Consider the following 20,672-nt stretch of genomic DNA (forward strand, 5'->3'; position numbering starts at 1 on the left):
TCTCGCTCTCTGTGTGTCCCATGCTTCCCTCTCTCACCTTCATGCTACTCTTTTTACCTCCTATTTTGCTTTTCTGCCTCCGTCATTTTCCATCCCTTTTCTCTTTCATGCTTTTGTGCCATCTTCTTTTTTTCCTCCGTTGTTCTGTTCTTCCTCCCTATCTCTGTTTCTCTCCCTCTTTGCTTCCTCTGTCTTCATTCCCCAGGGGGTATTATCTCAGTCGGAGGCAAATCTGCCCAATTATAAACCTCATCTCCCCAACTCTCTCTCTCTTATGCACACAAATATGAGGTTTTCCTGCATTCACTGCTGCACACACACCCTCTTCTCACAGATACACAGAAGCACAAATACAGTTACACAGGCACAAAAAACCCACCTCCCTATTTTTCTCTTCTTCACTGTCTATTTCACTGCCTCCTAACACACACACACACACACACACACACACACACACACACACACACAGACATGAACAAGAACACCACCCTTCCCCTCCTCGCTCTGTCACACCTTAAAAACCCAATTATACACGCTTCCTCCCTTTTCCTCTTCTTTCCTTCTCTCCCTTTCCCTTCGTTCTTGCCATCACCACACTCATCTGGAGGGACCACAAGGAAAACAAGGGAGAAAGACGAGAAGGCAGAACAGGAGCCCAAAATAGAGGAGATGGGAGAGGATAAAACTGGGAACAGACGCGAGGAAGGAAAGGAGATGAGGGGCCAAGATGTGAGCTGAGTAGATTGGAAAAGTGGCTGATAGCACGAGACAAAAAGGAGAGGAGGGAGGAGAACAAGAGGAGAGGAGTGGAGATAGCGTTAATTGCCAGGCCAGTATTAGTGCTGGGTTGACAAATTCTTGTTGAGAGAGGTGCTGATTGGATGATAATGATGCTGACTTCAAGACTGCTGCATTGCTGACCCAATGGAAACAGAGGGAGAGGAGGAGTTAGTATGCAAGTATATAAAGATGGACAAAATGAAACAGAATGATGAGTGAATAAAAAAGAAAGAAAGAAATGAACACAGTCCTCAAATAGAAACTTGAGAAAATGTGTGTTATTGTGGTGTTGCAATCACACTGTTGAACTGTGGGTCCCGAAACATTTACTTACACACACACACACACACACACACACACACACACACACACACACACACACACTCTGGGCAGGCATCCACAGTGTACCAAAGCTTTGTGCCTCACTATTGCTTCCTCCTAATTAAAGTCCTAATCCCTAACACAATCTTCATGGCCAGAATAGGCCTAAACTAGACTTCTGAAAAATGTCCTCACACCAAGAGAACAAAAAACATAAATTTGACTTCTCCCTAAGGATCCCCTGGAATCACTTGCAATTGACAGGAAAATCTCAGATTATTCACAGTAGCTGAGAGACAAAAAGCATGGCCTCCGCCTCAGGCACACACAGCCAAGGTTGCTGACCTGAATAAGCATTACACTACAGTGTGGTCGGGTATCAATGATGTCAACAAGTAACATAACAATCACTAATGTGAGCAGAACAGATGCCTTTCGATGACTAAGTGTCCTTGATAATAGTACATGTGTTGCAACACAATGCAGGAAAATATAAGAAGAATTTAGTACCTTTTAAAGGAGAGAAAATGTAGATCTTTCTCTCCATGAGGAATTCAGACACACTCTACCTTGTTGATACAGTGGTTGCTGATCCTGAATTGTGCCCTCACTAAGATTGCAGAGCAAAACAACTGCGTTTTGGACTATCCCACTGATAACGTTACTTCTATTGGCCTAGAAAAACATGAGACAGACACAGGATAAGTAAATTACAGGTTTGCTTATAACATTTCACAATTAACCCAAAACAGCTAATATCTAACATGGTTTTGTTATCATTTTGTTATTTATACTGCATATACTGTCTTGAGAACACAGTTAATTATTTAATAAAGTAGTGGATTGTTTTATTAAAAAAGGCACCTTTATTTATTTGTTTTTAAAGACTGAAAGTGTAATCTTCACCTCCCTCTTACCCATCCTATTTACTCCTCTTACTTCATCTTTCTCCTCTTTTCAAAATATTCTCTCCTCCCTCCTACAGTTATTCACTTCTCCTTCCCCCTTCTGCCCCCACTTCACTATTTGATCCTCTCTGAGATACACCAGCTCTGCCTGCAGGGTTGGTGCACATCGGTGTGATCTGTGTACGTGGTGATTAGTCTGGCTAGTACTCATCATGTGCAATTGCCTGCGGCTGGAGACAATGACATCAGTTTGTGCTGAGGACAAACTGCCTGTCAGGAGCCACAAATGACAAAGCTAATCTATTTTGATCTTTAAAGACTAAAAAGCTATAAAAATACTGCACTGTACTGTACGTTCTCACTAAAAGCATAAAGCTGACAATGGAGAGTGAGGAACGGCAAACCAAAGTTTAACTTGGACCTTGCACATGAAGGGATAAGTATCTGACTTGCACAAGCGGTGTAGCTGCACTGTGAACACTTTCAGCCAGGCAGGATTTGTTAAAGCATTTACTGCAAGCAATCCCCTCTGATCAGTCTTTTGCCACCTCAGGCACGGCTAACACCCCGTTCAGAGCCGTGGTCTAACCAGCATCCTGAGGTCCTTTCATGTCTGAAGCAGAACTACTACATCATTTAGACAAATACAATTAGGTGAGTTTCTCCATGACAAGCGTGATCACCAGCGACAGGTGTAATCAATCTACATCAGAGAGTTTCAGGGAGTATAAATCAATTCAAATGTGAGCAATATAGACGGCACTAATGGAGACAGACATGACTGGTTCAGGCAGGAGTAAACAATCAGGAGACGAGTTAATCAGGCTGTTGGACAGCAGTGTTTAAAATTCTGTATCAGCTAGCTGGGGCTGGACAGGCAGCCATGCAGAACAGAGTTATTGAGTGTGCGCGTTTGTGTGAGTGCATGTGTTTGTGTGAAGCATAAATTAGAGCTGGTTTGGTTGTACTGTGTTGGTGGGTGCATTAAATTGTTCGCATGCAAAAAGGGTCAGGTGAAATGGTTTACTGGAAACACTGTTATGGCTCACTGAGAACAGACGAGTGTCATGTGTTTGCGTGCAAGCCCTTGTACATGATCTTAATAGCAGAGTTCATCTTTTCACTCTATTAACTGTTCCTCCTCTCTGCTGCTGACCTGCCAGTCAATTACACCAGCCCTCTAATAGGTCAACATTATTCAGACTCATTTACATAAACATTTGAGGGTTAGATGGAAGGAGAGACCAAAAAGAAGGAAACAGACATAATAGGCTGAATATAAACAGAATAGAAATGCTACAATAATACAAACTTTGATGAGCTTATTTTAAAACTGCACTGAATTTACTGACCAGTTTGACTGGTAAAGTAACTTAGATACTGGCTTGAAGACTAAATGATGAAACATCACTGCTTTCTTACCATAATGAGCTGAAAGACCATTGGTAGGATCCTACTACGTTTGATCAACCTGAAAAGGAGAAGAAAAAGAGAATATACATTTTAGGTAGCAGCAGAAAAATCAGGGCAAGGAATTAATTTAATGTTTTAAATGTGCTGTTCGGGCATGCTGTTTGCACACTCTCACACAAGCAGATAAAATTGGCTATTTCATCTTCATTAAGGGTGGAGTTCTGGTACAATGACTTCCGTCTAGTACCAGTGGAATTGCGAGACGAAAAAGAGAAGAAGCGATGTGAGCAGATGAAGTAAAAGCAGGTGAGAGACAAGAGGGAAGGACATGGAAAAAGGTGATGAGAGTTTAAAGCAAGATAAGGTTAGAAAAGATTACATTTTGCAAAGTGGAGGAAAAAGAGGGAAGATTAGAGAAGAGGTGTGAGGTGGAGGAGGTGGAGGAACAAACGAATGAGAGGAAAATGGAAAATAAAAAGGAGTAATGTGGATAAATCCACACTGAAAAGCTTGGGGGGAAAAGGCAAGAGACACAGAAGAAGAAAGATGGAGGGAGGGAGATGGATGTTTATATTAACAATGACATTCTGTCTACTTCTTGATTGATCTTCTTTAAACCTCAATCAGTTACTGAGTGGGTGGAGTGTCTACATATATGCACGCACATTTTGTTTATGGGTCTTTGTGAATTAGTAAGCAAGAAAGCATTCAGGCAGTAAAGTGAACTAGCAAAAATCAGACAGGTGTTGATATTCTGACGGTAACAAAGCCTGCCCACTGATTTATAAATCTGTCCATGTTCTAACTATGATTTATAGGTTCTCCAGCAGGATCATTCAACCTATGGAAACGTGGATTTAAACTTAAAAAACTGCCCTTTTTTTAAAATTAGCAAACAAAATGTTCCACTTCATTACAAATATGGGACAGCATTTTATTGGTGTGCTGCTTCTAGAAACTGAAAACAATGGCTCATTAACTTGGAGGTATTTTCATTAAAACAAACAAACAAAAAAAGTCAGATGACTAAGTAAAAAGAACATCTGAACAGCAAAGAATACCAAATGATCATCTCAGGCTGTCCTCAGAGCTCAAGCGTCTTTTTTTTTAACCACTTACACGCAATTTGTACTTATATACTGTCTTCTGTGAGTGTTTGTTCTTTTATGTTTCCTTGTTCCATCAGATACTGATGTCCTCTCACCTACCCTGTATACAAAGAGCCACAACAAAGCAAGCATGTTTCATGATGATAACATATTCTCTACACCACTGCACATACTTCCTGGGCATCATGTAACTATTGTTTAAAAGTTAACTTTGTGGTTTTAGTTAGTAACATTAGATCCCTTTATGATTACATTGTTAGATTTACTTTGGTGAACTGAGATATTCTGATGGATGCTGTCATCAGCACCACAAAAGTATAAGCACAGTGTAACTTTATCTTTAGTTGCAGTCACTCAATCTCCATAATCTTTAATGAAGACAATCACTGACTACCGGTGCAGGGATCTTGAAGAAATGTGAATTTAAGGAACGTAATGAATTGCTGTTGTAGGTTCTCTTTACCTGCCATGGTGATGTATTTTAATGTACAGTTCAACCTTTTAGACATGTGTTAAAGTGTGCGTGTGCGTGCATTTGTTATTGTTTGGGTCTGATTGTTTGCTTGTAGATGTGATGGATGGCCTCCTATTAGAGAGGTGATAGGCTCAGAGATGAAAGGACAGGCCAGGCCAGCACAACATGATAAACTGGACCACCTTTAAACTACCAGCCATTCATCAGGACACAGGGCGCAACAGCATACAATGAACAGGGTTCAACAGACAACCTATAATAGGAAAACACAGACGAGACAATGCTGCACTGCATCATCATCACATCACACATTCACTCAACAGCTGTTTCATTAGAGGTAATGCAATAAATACCACAGTATGCACTTATTAACCTCAGCTCTACTCTAGTTTTATATACTTTATGTCAGCTACACAGCTTTGTAAAGCTAACAAAATTCAAAATGAAACCTTTTTGCACATAAAGAGATGATAAATACAACGAAGTAGATAGCTACAGTCAGGGGCTTATAATTAACAGCACTGACAAATTATCTGATACCATAATGTATTAGTACTTGCCTAGAGAGGAAAATTGCACTTTTTTCTAATAACTAACTTAAAAAAAGACATTCTTTCCCCATTTATTTACAGTGGAGAGTAAGACCAGTAAAACAGGCTGTTAGAGGCAATTACAGCGTTTTAGCCTGAGAAAATGGCCACTTTTGTGTTAACAGTTAATGAATCCACTTTACATAGAACAGAGAGATGTTGGTGTCCAATTAACTACTGCAATTTGATATAATGGATTTAGACTCATAGACTCTGAGTCTATGAGTCCATATTAAAAGGAAAGAACAGGCAGAAAACATGAGTTGTTTAAATATAAAATCTTATCAAAATAAAATCTATAAACAGCCAGTACTGTTAAACTATGACAATACTACCTCTTTACTTTCTTGATAGGTATGTGTGAAAATACCACATCGACACATATGGCATACAGGCATGCTGAAAAGATGCCTTAAAGGAAATTGAAAATCCATGGGCAAACACATATGTAACCACACAGCATGAGGTTCTCCGGCTAAAGGTCATAGTAAATGTAGTTGTTTGAAGGTGTGTCTGGACTGTGATAATGGAGAGAGAGACAGCAGGCTGCCTTCCCAACGTTAATGTCCCCAATTTACCATCTAATTACTGCTCGGCTGGCTTCATAGCCACACTTATCTAACCAAGACCCAGGCAATTTAATTTCTGATTGTATAACCGCAGTGATGGAGGGAAAGTTGTGGAGAAAGGGCACAGAGAAAAAGAAAAATGTGGACTAATGTTAATAAATTAGAGATGGTGAGAGAATGAGAGCGAGGGAGGCAGAGAAAAAAAATGTAAAATGTTGTTAATAATGTCAAAGGAAAAGAGTGAGCGCGAAAACAGATGTAGAGGAAAGAGTCCTGACACCAATTTGAAAAGTTCACGTCACTCTACTTGTGTCTAAGAAAAAGGGGGATGAGGAGAGGTGGTGGAAGAGAAGGATGGAGACGAAATGGGGTAATATTACTGATAAGAGAAGTAGGGGCCTACTCAGCTGTGAGGACGAACTTTAAACTCTAGGAGTAGAGGAGGATGGGATGGATAGAGATGGAAGGTGACTGGCAGTGATTAGAGATTTGTTGAACTATTATTGCTGGAGAAGATAAAATGTGGAAAGAAGCTGGGATGGAAATTAGGAAACCACAAAACAGAGGCTTAATCATTGTTCCAAATTAATACTTAGTGATTAAAGATGAAGGATTAAATGTAAATCTCTGGATCAACTGCAGCATTTGACCAGGTACATGTCCATGTCCAATTTGTGTTCCACCAATATGAATGACTGAAAATACTGAAAATAGAGCATGCCTTACACAGAGTCAACTAAATCTAAAAATACTGAGAGTATTGTTGAAGTAACAACTACAGTTTACAACATAGTGTTCCTGAGCTGAAATGTGTATCTCATAGTGTAAACTGCACATAGTTTTACAGTTTTTCCCTGCTCTTTCCTCCAGTTATCTTCTGAGCCAGGTGACACACATCTAATTATACTTTCTAACCAATTAACACTTCTCCTTTATTCTCAACCCTTCTGGCCTCATCAACATTTTCTTTTCTCCCAAGATTCTCTTTCCTAGTTCCTCCTCCTATCCTTTTCCTGGCACCTTTATCCACTTCCCTTCCTCAATCTTTCTGCCTCCTCTCTTTTCACCCACACTTTCTATCCCTGCCAACAGCTGAGAAGAGAAGACAGATGACCAGAGAATCAAGACTTACTGACAGCTGCTGTCAAAGCACATCTATCAAACACACATACATCATCGTGCACACACATGTGTTTACGCACGCACGCATGCATGCACGCACACACACAACATGCACACACAAGTGAGTCATCTCATGGCTAGACAAGAAATCAGCAAATTTCCTGTGCAACAGCAACACATCATTACCACTTTTTATTTGGGTGTCAGATGACTGCTTTTCTGAGCGATGTTTTTTAAATTCCTGCATAGTGAATTACTTCCACATTATGCAGTAGTGAATCTCACTTCAACGCGAGCAATAATTTTGTCTTAGTGTCGTATATTTAAAGAACGTGTGTCGCATTTTTAAGCAAAGCTTCTCTGGACTAGCTAATGTGCCAAGGTATATCAGCACAACATGTCAAGTCTTTACACATCTCAGCTGATACAGCACCTTATGCCTGCCACTAAACTGATTACTAATGTAGAAAATGCCGCCTTTAAGGGTGCTCAAAGGGTGTCATTGAATGCAGATCACCAGCAGTGCTGGAGCTGTGAAGGTTTTGTTGCTATTAGCTCTGAATGTGCATCACCTACAACAAGCAAATAATCATTTGTGTATATCTGTGTTCTGGAGTTGGCAAATAAATTATTGCTTATAATACGGAGGAGTGTGTTTGTGTGTGTTTAAGACAGTGAACATTCATCTGTGTGTGTGTGTGTGTGTGTGTGTGTGTGTGTGCGCAGTGTGTGAATGATTCACAGTGCTGAATTGGGAATGAATGGCCTTGGCATTAAAACATTACAGAGTGCCTAAAATGTGCCCGTGTATATTTGTATCTGAACCTGCTAGGACTGCAAAATACTTGCGCGCTACCTATTCTGCGTCTTGGAAAAAAAAATAGAGAAGCAGATAATGGATTTTAATGGATGCTAGGAGTATTTTGTAATACTTTCTTTACTATATTACCCATAAACAACATTATCCTAATAAAGATTACAAGTAAAGTTCATATTAGCAAGGTCACAATGCTTCAACAGTCTTTCTTGTCTGTGATTAATTGTGTGTGTGGCTGATGTGTTCACATTACCTGCAGGTCTGACTGTTGTGTTCAGTCATTGATACCAACAGTTTGAGTGCATGGAGGGGTATAGGCTCCGGTGCTCGTAGAAGAGTCTCGTACCTAGACATAAACATGTCTGAGTACAACATTTGGCTTTCGAAGTGTTAATAATTAATGCAGTGTTCTGATCATTAGTAAGAGAGAGTAAACTAGAACAGATCTGGAGAGAGGGGTGAAGAAGAGGGGGAGGGGAGAACTAGACTTATAATAGGAGAAGCAGAGAAAAGAACGTAGAGAGAAGCAGCTAGGGGAGAAACTGGGAGGAAGAAAGGACTGACTTTGAGGAGGAGAAATATTGGTAGAAATAAAAGTGAACAAGCAGTAACCTGTGAGGCTATCATACAAGCATCTTTTTTGTACTGTGTAGCTATTCTTTGACTTGTGTAAAATGCATTGTCCCCTTTTCATAGATTGAACAGTCACTTGCCAGTTTTCTGTATTTGTAGAAGCATTTCACAAACTACAACATATTATGAAGAGGTTTGATATCAACAAATCCACACCATATCATTTATATCTGATATACATCTTCAAAAAAACCCCTATTACAACAATTCTTTATTGTTAGACTTCTATACTTCAGTCTCAGACTTTTTAAAGATCAACTCTGAAATCATCTGTTGCAACTGAGCTGTCTTTAACCTGGCACCATCACTAATGAAGCTCTTTTGATTATAATATTATGTTTATGTAAATTACTTGTGTCGGGTAAGGATTAGGTCAGACTTATTGTCTTGGTTGTAAAATAGTCAAGGGAAATTTTGCTTTAATGTGAACATAAACACCTTAGCACAAAAGAGTAGGTAGACATTACTTTAGTATTGTATATTACATATTATTATATCTATCATTTAAACTGGCAGTCTGTCATTATTTTGGTTAAGCTGTAGTGATTTTAAAAATGTCATCCAAGGGGAAAGTATCTGTTCAGACAGCAAATACAGAAGGAATCTAGAAACACTGAAGCTGCACTTAGAATAAACCAGACCAACCTTGAAAGGAGAGATTCAGTGATACACAAGAGTCCAGCCCCTCTTTCCTCTGCCGCCTTTCCTTCCTTCTCATTTCTCTCTTTATTTTCCTCTGTCCTTTCCTCTTTTACCTCAGTATCAACACCATCTTGGACCAGCAGGATTAGACTGAGTTCAGACAACACCCTCAAAACAAACACAGACCACTCCACTGCACCACACAAACACAGGAAGAGAGAGTATTATTAGGACTAAGTGTTTAGAATACTGTGTGTGTGTGTGTGTGTGTGTGTGTGTGTGTGTGTGTGTACCATGTTTACATATCTTTGTGGGGACCAATAATTGCAAGTTTACTATACTTGTGGAGACCAACAGCCCTTATTGGGACAAAATCCAAGTCTCCACAAGTTTGAAGGCATTTTTGAAACTCAAAATGTGGTTTTAGTGTTACAATTATGTTATGGTTAGGTGTAGGCTAAGGGTTCATTTTTGATGGTTAGGGTAAGCAGCTAGGGAAAGTATTATGTCAATTAGATTAGATTAGTGTGTGTTGGGGGTCGGGGTAGTTAGTGTTAGTTGGACAAGTATATGTCACATGATTTACTTCCATAAATGAAAGGGGACAATGGGTTCTGAGGTGACAATAATATGCATAAATAATTCTGAATGAATTTGATGAATGGCATTTGAAACTTTAGGATGTCACAAAACTTTAGATTAAGGATTAAAGAATGAACATAGTCTAAGGAAAAATCTAAGACCTAAATCTCTGACTCTACAGGCCTCAGTTTTGCAGCAATAGGACTTTGGCACCCTGCAATCATTGGGTCAACCACGAACTCCTCCTTATACTAAAGTATTTTATCATACCAAATTATTAAGTCAAATGGAAGGCCGTGTGTCTGATAGATGAAGTTTGGCTGAAACTACGTTATGCAACAGGACAACGATCTCAAGCACAGCAGCAAATATACAACAGTGGCTGAAAAAGAGTTGAAGTGGCTCAGTCAAAGTCCAGACCTCAACCTTATTCCTCCATAAGAATGGCAGAGAATGAAAAAGTCATACAGAAAACGATTGCTGCAAGTTAGTGCTGCTAAAGGTGGTTCTACAAGCCTTTGAGTCAGTTGTTGTTGTTTTTCACACGACACTATAAGAAACATTAGACAGCACACATATGTACTATATATAAGAGTACCAACAAGCTTGGAAAAACAACAAAAGCCCCACATGGGGACAAAATATTTTGAGCTTCAACAAGACAACAAGTAGCACCATTATAATGGCTAACAAAAAACCTTTTACCCTGACAGCTGACTCTTTTGCATACTGACCATAAAGTCAAAACTGTAATAACTCAATCAGGTTCCAAAACCCAAAAGAAGCTGTTATTATTGTATTGGTGATATGGTAATTAATAAATGCAGATACCTATATTTTTTTAAAGATTACTTTTTGGCATTTCGCTCAGTTGTGGTACAAACATAAGCAATGCTGTATTGCAGTTTTATCTACCTGTATCGCAAGGGAGCTGGCAGTATGCTAGTTTGTTAAATGCTGTAATATTTTCAGATTGTTTAGGTAAGTAGTGAACTTTTTCTTCATGATCTCATCTCTTGTGGCGATCGTGGCTCAAGAGTTGGGAGTTCGCCTTGTAATCGGAAGGTTGCCGGTTCGAGCCCCGGCTCGGACAGTCTCGGTCGTTGTGTCCTTGGGCAAGACACTTCACCTACCGCCTACTGGTGTTGGCCAGAAGGGCCGATGGCGCGATATGGCAGCCTCGCTTCTGTCAGTCTGCCCCAGGGCAGCTGTGGCTACAACTGTAGCTTGCCTCCACCAGTGTGTGAATGTGAGAGTGAATGGGTGGATGACTGGACGTGTAAAAGCGCTTTGGGGTCCCTAGGCGGGACTAGTAAAAGCGCTATACAAATACAGGCCATTTACCATTTACCATATCTCTTTGGAGAATTATTAGAACCCTAACAAACAGGAAACAAGAAGAAAATCACTGCCTGTGACAGGAACTAAAGGTCCCCAGCCATCAGGCTTCTGAACCCACTCTGCCTCTTTCCCCATTTGCCATTTCTTTCTCTCTCACTCTGACATTAACAATTCTTCCTTCATCTTCTCTCCTTCACACTCTCTTTCCTCAAAAAACTGACCCCACCATTCATACCATTTTTGCTGAAAGCCATTGTTGTCAGAGGAGGCAGGATGGCATCCACGACCTTCAAGAGACATTAACAAACAAACAAAAAATGTTATATGATACTGTATTTGATCCTGGTCACCAAAGAAGCAAGTTGGTTTTAGTATTAAACCTGTAACAAGCTAGAAAAATCTGTTATAATCTAGTGTTTCACAAGTTCAGCTACAAATGATGTCATGGATGTGAGACAACTCAGGTTAAAACACTGAAGTGAAATAAAAATCCACTCCTGTGCTGACGGCTTTTAAGAACAAGGTGTAAATATTAGTTCAGTAATGTCCCATATATTCTAATTTGAGGCAAATGAGGGTATTTATAAACATAATCATGGTGTCCTCTAAACAGCTATAGAGTTAATATTCTGTATAACATCTCTAAAAGCAGAGTCTATATTTTTAGATAAAAATGAACAGGAGACGCTGTACTATATTAATTCTGTGAGCATCAACCACAGACCACTGTCACAGAGGATCAAATTACTATGGAAATGCACTGCTGAATGGTTTCTTTGATCAAACAAACAAACACACAGACACGCACGCGTATTTTCACAACTGTCAAAGCTCTTATTTAGGTATGAATCTGTATTGCGTGAATTTGCATGATTACTAATATTACCATAGAAACACCACTAATGCTGAGTGAGGATGTGTGAGGTCATTACATTGAAAGCCACAAGAAAAAAAACTACAAAGGATGTTGTCCACCACTTAATGGTTGGTGTATTACTATCACAACCATCAAAAGACTGCATGGAGCCGTGTGTGTGTGTGTGTGTGTGTGTTTGTGTGTGTGTGTGTGTGTGTGTGTTGAGACGTGCAGATCTGGGTGCATTCTCTCTGAACTCTGTAACTATGGGCAGTGCGTTCTTCGTATTTATGAAAGCCTTTCTTGTTCACATTTGTCCGTTTTCCTGTCTTTCTCCTAGCTGCTTTTTTAGTGGTGCAGAAAGAAATCTCATCACTCCAACAGTAACTAAAGAATAATTTGTTGTATAATATAAATATCCAAAGTAATTAAAGTGTCTAATTTGCATTTGAACATGACTAAAAAAAATCAGTGTTGAGTTAACTTTTTTAAGAACTTACCTTGTTATAAAACAACAGCTGGTTTCAACAACAATTGTACCTGATTGCTACTAACTGCTGTGTACTGTACAGCAGCGGTCCCCAACCCCTGGGCCTCGGACCGGTACCGGTCTGTGAGTCGTTTGGTACCGGGCCGCGAGAGTTGAGGCTCAGGTGTGAAATGTATGGTTTTCAGGGTTTTTATCGGTTTTCAGCGTTATTTTGTTATCGTTTTTATCGTTAACTCGGTTTTCCTGGGTCTTTTCACGTGTGTTATGAATAAATCTTCTTTTTTTCGGTACCGGTACTAGTTTTATTTTCTTGTATTTATCCGCGACACCTTAAAGGCCAGTCCGTGAAAATATTGTCGGGCATAAACCGGTCCATGGCGCAAAAAAGGTTGGGGACCGCTGCTGTACAGCTGTGTGTTGTGTAGCTATTTAAAATGTATTTTAAAATTATGTTGCAGTCTTTTAGTATTTTTCTAATAATTTTTAAACACTCTAACAAACCCAAAAAGTAATGAAGTGATCTTTCAAATGCACATTCAAGGCAAAACATCATTCCCATTGACAAAGTATTTTCAAACAGTACTCAGTTATGGTATGAGAGTTTTTTAAAGGTCTGCACAGCAATTTAAAATGTCATTTTCCACATCACATAAAATCTGTTTTAACAAAAGAGCAGTTGTGGAGGCAAAACTAACTGCAAACTAGCTTCAAACTGTGACAAGAAATTAGAAACGTAAACAAAGTCAAAAATGAGCGTGTCCTTGTCCAGAGGACAATTAAAGCTAATCTGAGTTGGCTGTGGGTAATTAAAGTGTCTTCCTGTGTTATTGACTATCAGTATCCACAGCCTTGCTTTTTGCTCCTATCCCCAGTTCCTCAAGTCTTTTCTTTTTTTCTCTCTCTCCATCGTGTTAGCTTCCTGCTGCTGTTTTCCACTTCCATACGTCAATAGTCATTAAACACAATCTCATTGTCCCATCCCATCAACATCTCTCTCTCTCTTTCACTCACACTCACACACACACACACACACACACTCACACACACACACAGGAGGTCTGTTGGTTCAATAGTTGATTAGTGTCTCTCCTAATAGTCCTCTGTCCTATGATCACTAATAGACAGGTTTAGTAGACTGGAAGACACACAGTAAACAATACCACAGTCCAATTCATATTATTGACAAAGTCTACAGAAATTCATTCTATCCTAGCAAAGCAACTTGCATATTACGTTTTTTTCTAAATGAGAGAAGGGGAAAATCGATGCTGAAAATCTGACAGTTGCAGAAATACAGAATAACAGGATGATGACAGGTTGTCTCCAACGTCCCGTCAGAGGAAATGTACTGACATTTGTTGAATATCACAAGATACCTGTCCTATATTGGTGTACTAAACTATCAGCAGACAGCCAGTCAGTCAGACAGGTAGCCAGTCAAAAACCTACAACAAATGCACACTCAACCATTCATTTAATGGGATATAGAGTTGCATATTTTCTTCCACAGATACTTACATCACTATGATATGGACTGATGAGTGCATGGTGCTGGCTCAGTACTTCCACGATAGACAGAGATGTTCTAATTAAATCTTCACATATTGCTGTACCTAAAGAAGAATCAAACATAATAATACAAATACTCATGTTCTCAATAAAAACTGACCCGTAACTGAATACCTTTTAAGGATAGTCATATATTCTGTTTGTGATTTGCTGATAACATGGCCTTTGAGCACGGCGCTTTATCACAGCACTTGATTCAGGTGCTTGAAGAGTGGCTGAGCCCACACTGCAGCTTGGCCTTGTTGGCAGGCATTTGTAATTCAGTGTCATAGCTGTCTTCAAGTGCTGTATCTGTCTCTCTCCTTACCGTCTCCATGTCAATACAATTCAATATTGACTTGTAAGATAGGCTCGAATATATAATAATCATTTTAACTACGTTATTTATTCTTTTATCCTTCATTTAACCTGACAAGTTAAGCAAACACACTGTGCAACTTTAACAAACAATGCAGTACATGAAGCTCTGTAGAATCACAGTACCACAGACTAATCATGTGAAAAGGGAATACTACTGCAGATATGGCAGAGGTTGATATCCAGTGATAAAGTATTCATACCTGTAAAGATACTCACCCATAGCACTAGCCAGATTTGTTTCATTGGACTCTACTGAGGCAATGAAGTTCTGTCAAGAGATATTTAAAAACTTGATGTGAGTTTTGCTTTGAAACTGTCAAACATTCAAAGTTTTCCTTATAAAAAGTTAGTTGTGTGAATGTCAGAGATGTTTTAAGAATTTCAGTACTGACAGTAAGAGAGAAAGGCACCACCAGTCTCAACAATTTGTAAAACTGTAACTACACTACTGCCTTTAAAATAATTTAGGTTAATTTCATTTATTCTATAATTGAAAAAATATATACAATCAACATGTCTCCATGTTAGAGCAACAAAATGTGATCAACTAAAAACTTCACTTCACTTTAACATTTGAAATTACAAATATCCTAGTCCACCCTATCTGTTAGTTTTATTATTTGCCTTTAGCATGTGGAGACAGATAATGTGTCAATTTATGACTGGTTACCAAACACTTACCAACAGCAACCCAATTTGAGCTAGAAACTGTCCTGCTACAATGTGAGATCTAAAGACCTGTGAGGAGACAGACACATTTTATAAAGGTAAGTCAAGATAATGTGATCAGGTGACAACTGAGAGTGTTACAAAACAAGAAGGGAGGGAGGTGATGATTTAGGTCTGCCTCGTTTTTATTATTTAATGTGACTATTTTGGAAAGTCTCCTGACTTTTCTTTTAGTGCCATGTACTAAATAAATGAAAACTCTGTGTTCAAAAATAAGAACTGCTGTTTGTCATTTATGAGAAAATCCATGTGAGAAACTGCTAAAGGTTTTAAAACCAAACACTGTGGAGAAGTAATTTTGCTCCATTTACCTGGGATGAAACAAGGTCCAGCACTATGGACAAAGTAGGCAAAGTTTGTTTGAGTTGTTTACTTTGAGCAGTAGTTGGGTGTCTTCTCCCAATCACACCTCTGAGGGCACACAGAACATCCTCTAAAGGAAGGAGACAAGGCAAGGAGTCGCAAACAGATGAGAAGGAATTTAAGAAGGTGGCTATCATCTATCTTCATTAAGATTATATATCATATACTATATTATGTTATGTACTGGTAAATTTCTCTTGCATCTTAAACCCTACAAATATATGCGTCTATTTTTCCCAAGTATCACATTTTTTCTTCTAGCACAAGAACCAGAAACAAATAAAGTTTCCATAGTAACCTGACAATGAATGAAGAGTTTTGTAGATGTCAGATTTTAAAAAAATTCTCAGATGTAGTAATGCTAAGGGAAATCAAAAAAAATCAACATGTCAAATGAACTGATTTACAAATTTCTGTACACATGGAGGTGAAAACACAAATGGCAGATGGATAATCATACAGTAGTGTGTGTATTTGTGTGTGTACCCATAATCACTGGTGCGGTGCTGCTCAGATATGCAATCAGTAAATCGAGACACTGAGACAAGTATCCTGATTGGCTGGGGTTCTCTCTGAGAGGCGTGGCTTTGCGGAGGTCTCTCTCCAGGTATATCACAAGTCTAGACAGAAAGAAATATTTTCAGCCCTCTATGTAACATTGCAGATACATCAAGTGTGTTTAATGGTTACCAGTGTTTCGTCTGCTCCATACATTGTTAGTTGTTCAGCAGCATGATTAAGTGAGACAGACCCATTAACAAGAACATGATAATCAATGCACAGCAGTAAAATTTTGATAGGGTACAAAATAAGGGGGCAAGAAGTCCATGACACACACAATTTAAGAACATATTTATTCTCATCAGAGTGTATGTACTCAACAGTAATCAATAATTTTCTCTTTACAAATTCTGAGCAGGGAGAGAAGGTTACCACCACTAACTCATATTCATTACCAGCACATAAGTACATGCTTATGTATATCATCTCACGCACGCACACACACACACACACACACACACACACACAGAGAAAATAAACAGAAAATAAATGGAGAAATTCAGAGGGGTTCGAAGCTTTAGAGTAGCAATGATGCAGGGGACCGGTGGATTACAAATTCTGCATTTTTTTTCTCACGTTGTTCCATAAAAGATGATCATCCATGGTTTACAACTATATAGAACAAGAAATACTTAACTGTTAACCTGTTGTCCAGTGCATTTCTTGAGATTATTTACTTCATTTATTGTTACATTATTTTTGTTTAGTGCAAAGCATTGCAACCTTGAGCCTGGCAACTGAGAAAGACCTTCAGATTACTTATTAAGTTTAATTATTTATATAAATTTTATATAAATTTTAGCCTGGTTGGTACGGCCAAAGTTAAATCTCTGAAAGAAGCAGACATGTTAATGCAATCCTATTTTTATATCATTATTCTAATTTTGTTTTAACTGAATTTTTCTTACTGTCAATGTCATTGTCATTATGTAATGTCATTAAAAAAATCTATATATTATTTTATCTGCACAGGGTTATTCTTGTTGTACAAAACTAAACCATTAATAACAACAAAGTGTTAATAGCATTTTTAAGTCTCACATTTAACAATTATAATGGAGAACTAGGACTGGTGATGCACAGTAAAGAAGAAATAAACCAAAATGATAAAAATACACAGATTTCATGCAGTAAGTATCATATTATGTTAATGTCATGTTAAGATCCTGTTCCAGATGCAGAAAAAGCCTTTGACAGGGTCGAACATATATAAAGTACTCTCTCGGTTTGGCTTTGGCAGTTACTTTATGACTTGGGTCAAAATATTATATAATACAGCTATAGCCTCAGTTACAACCAACAACATTATATCTAAACCCTTCAATCTAGGTAGAGGTACACGCCAAGGCTGCCCCCTTTTCCCTCTTGTCTTTGTACTAGCAATTGCACCATTGGCTATTGCCATAAGGAGCAACCAAAATATCTCTGGCATCAGAACAAACAATATTGAGTCCAAAATTGGATTGTTCGCAGATGACATTATTTTAATGCTGTCCAAATTAAAGAGCTCAGCTACTCAAAACAATTAACTCTTTCGGCAACATCTTGGATTATAAAATTAAATAATCCAAATCGGCCATCCTCTTCTTTAAACATTCTGAAAGAATGAAACCACTCATTCAAACAATGTTTCAAGTTGCCAGAGACAGTCTTACTAGGTATAAAAATCACTCCTAAAATAGATGATTTGGTACACGCAAACTACGTTCCAACAATCAACTCTGTTGTTGAATCAATCAATAGATGGTCTATGCTGCCAATCTCTCTGATTGGACGCATAAACATTCTTAAGATGAACGCTCTCTCAAAATTTCTTTATCTCTTCCAAGCCATTCCTCTCAGCCCTCCAGATGACTTCTTCACTAAGGCAAAAACAATATTCACTTCATTTGGAATAACAGATGAGCCGAACTACGTCTATTGTTAATGTATCTTCCGTATGATAGGGGAGGTCTGGGTATTCCAAACCTCAAATGGTACTACTGGGCTGCCCAACTCTCTACAGCCTCATGCTGGATTTCAACGACAACCTCATCCTGGGTAAATTTAGAAAGGACAAGCACCCCCTTACTGCTCAGTTCTTGCCTGTACTCAGCAAAATATAAAGATTTGATGAAAGATACACTGAATCCGTTTGTTAAAAATACCAGTCGTGTCTGGTTTGATGCACTTAAGTTTAAAAATGAGACACAAGCACTATCGCAGTTCTCGCCTATCTGGGGTAATAAGACCTTTGAACCCAGTTGGAAAGATTTGGGTTTTAAAGTGTGGGCTGCCAGAGGCTTGTGCAAAGTTGCAGACCTATTTGACAAGGACAAAGGAAATTTGGCATTCCAACTAAACATTTCTTCAAATCAGAAGCTTTATGTCAAACTAGACATGGCACGATACCACTTTTTTATGTCCGATACTGATATCATAAATTTGGATATCTGCCGATACCGATATGAATCCGATATAGTGTGTTTTTTAATCAATAAAACAGTTTTTTTAATATCTTGCTGCTTTTTGTATAAGTTCATACTCAAGTTAAAAAAAACAAACACTAAAGCTATTCTGTTATACCTGTATGCAAAAAATACACTGCACCCAAAATATTTCATAGTTCAGCAATACTGATCAATCTAATAAACTTAAACCTACTCCATCCTCCCTATTCTGGTATTTTAAAGAGTAAGCAACCTAACTAATATTGTTCTAAAACTCCCAGCAAAAAAATAAAAAAATAAAAAATAGGGAACAACCCCCCACCCTCCACCTCATGATGCTTAATTGACGTAATAAACTATAATTTGATGCAGTGTGAAAACAAAATACACAGAACTCAGTTATTTTTCAAGAATAATTAAATAAATTCAACATCTTTCTTCAACAAAATTGCAGACTGCACAGATTGTACCTTCCCAAAGGAAAAAGTACTTACTAGGGTATATTAGACTTAATAGTTAATATATACAGTAATGGACTTCTATACAGTTTACATCAGATTAAAACTTTGGGTGTAAGATTCGGATAATTATTTATTAAAAGCTAGACATTTTAAATGAGAATAAGAAAGAAAAGTATGTCTTTGTGCACCCCTTTTCCCTGTTCATGCCCTATCGGTCCCCCTGGCTAAACTTTGCTAGATCCGCCCCTGCACAGTTACCAGCCGTCAGCTATGTAGAAAAGGATCCTGGTGTAGAAAGTAATATTAAATAAATTCTAACAACAGCTTATCAAGCTTAAACGTGCTGCTGTTGTTCAGCCACTGGTTTCCTCTTTCTGGTGCGAAGTGAGCAATAAACAAACAAGAGAGACGGACTCGCGACAGAAAAGCCAATCAGCTGATCATTAATCAGTTTCACGACTGAAGTAGCAGCAGGAGAGGGAGAGAGAGGCAGTCCCTCCATATATCGGTTGTTAAGCTTAACGCGGGAATGCTTTACAAACATTCAGAGATGAACTTACACACTTGCTTTACTTCTCTCTGGGAAAACTTCCTCGGAGATGAAATGCCAGATTGCTAGCAAGGCTACAAATACACACAACCGCTCTATCACGTGACCCGTACTGCTGCGATGTGCTACGGTTATGGGCCGAGTTACGCCATGTCGCAAGTTTTGCGAGGTGCTTTTTTGATATTTAATGGATTGGATTAAATTTTTTTATTTTTCTCCGATATCCGATCCAGTAATTTACGTCAGTATCGGACCGATACCGATACGTAATATCGGATCGGTCCATCGCTATTTCAAACACTCAAAAATCCCTAACACTGCCCACTCTTACCTCATTAGAGGACATAGAAATAAACCATCAGCTGAAGAAGGGCTTAATATCCTGCTTTTATAGCAACCTCCAACCATCCAATATAAATGGCTAATGAGAACATATGTCACCCCAACATTGTTAAACAAATTTGACCCTAAAACTCCAGACATATGTGTTAAATGTGGGGATAAAGGCACACTGATGCATTGTCTATGGGAATGTTCAGAAATCCAAAAGTTTTGGAAAGAAGTTTTAGTTGTCAGTGCGCGTATTACAGGTGTTAAGCTGAATCTGTGTCCTAAATTATGTATCCTAGGGATTTTCCCCACTGAAAGCCAGCTGAGCAAAGTTCACCAAAATACTACAATCTACTGCCTGTTACCGGTAAAATATAGCATAGCCAAATCATGGAGATCCATTACTAGACCACACTTGAGAACTTCGCTTTTGACATTGTCGAAATCCCTTGTTTGGAAAAACTTACGTCTGTGATTAAGGGTAAACATGCTTCCTTTAAAAAGATGTGGGGAAATTTTTTGTTGTTTTTGGAATGTGAGGAGATGACCGACAGTGAACAGTTATGACTGTACCCATTTAACTTGTACGGGAGATGTGTTGCTGTGATTTTTGAAGAGAACCTGGGGAGCTTGCATATGCTGGACTGTTCAATGGAAGGGCAGGAGATGGAG

At 38.6% G+C, this 20,672-nt stretch overlaps 1 protein-coding gene across 5 annotated transcripts in view; it reads right to left on the reverse strand.

Annotated features, from left to right (window-relative positions):
• ulk4 (unc-51 like kinase 4) overlaps positions 1-20,672 on the reverse strand; it is an 84,905-nt gene that overhangs the window by 22,645 nt on the left and 41,588 nt on the right. For 3 of the 5 annotated variants that reach the window (XM_006794903.2, XM_006794901.2, XM_006794902.2), the window contains exons 22-31: positions 16,156-16,289; positions 15,618-15,739; positions 15,259-15,315; positions 14,794-14,845; positions 14,167-14,261; positions 11,538-11,589; positions 9,383-9,572; positions 8,358-8,450; positions 3,432-3,480; positions 1,671-1,776 (exon numbers count right to left, since the gene is read on the reverse strand). In XM_006794903.2, coding sequence (XP_006794966.2) covers positions 1,671-1,776; positions 3,432-3,480; positions 8,358-8,450; positions 9,383-9,572; positions 11,538-11,589; positions 14,167-14,261; positions 14,794-14,845; positions 15,259-15,315; positions 15,618-15,739; positions 16,156-16,289 — 950 coding nt within the window. Of the gene's footprint in view, positions 1-57; positions 917-1,611; positions 1,777-3,431; positions 3,481-8,357; positions 8,451-9,382; positions 9,573-11,537; positions 11,590-14,166; positions 14,262-14,793; positions 14,846-15,258; positions 15,316-15,617; positions 15,740-16,155; positions 16,290-20,672 lie in introns of all 5 variants that reach the window. The other 2 variants (XR_437056.3, XR_437057.3) reach the window with 2 other exon arrangements.

Source organism: Neolamprologus brichardi, chromosome 11 (assembly GCF_056152115.1).
Source record: "Neolamprologus brichardi isolate AB-2024 chromosome 11, ASM5615211v1, whole genome shotgun sequence".
NCBI lineage: Eukaryota > Metazoa > Chordata > Actinopteri > Cichliformes > Cichlidae > Neolamprologus > Neolamprologus brichardi.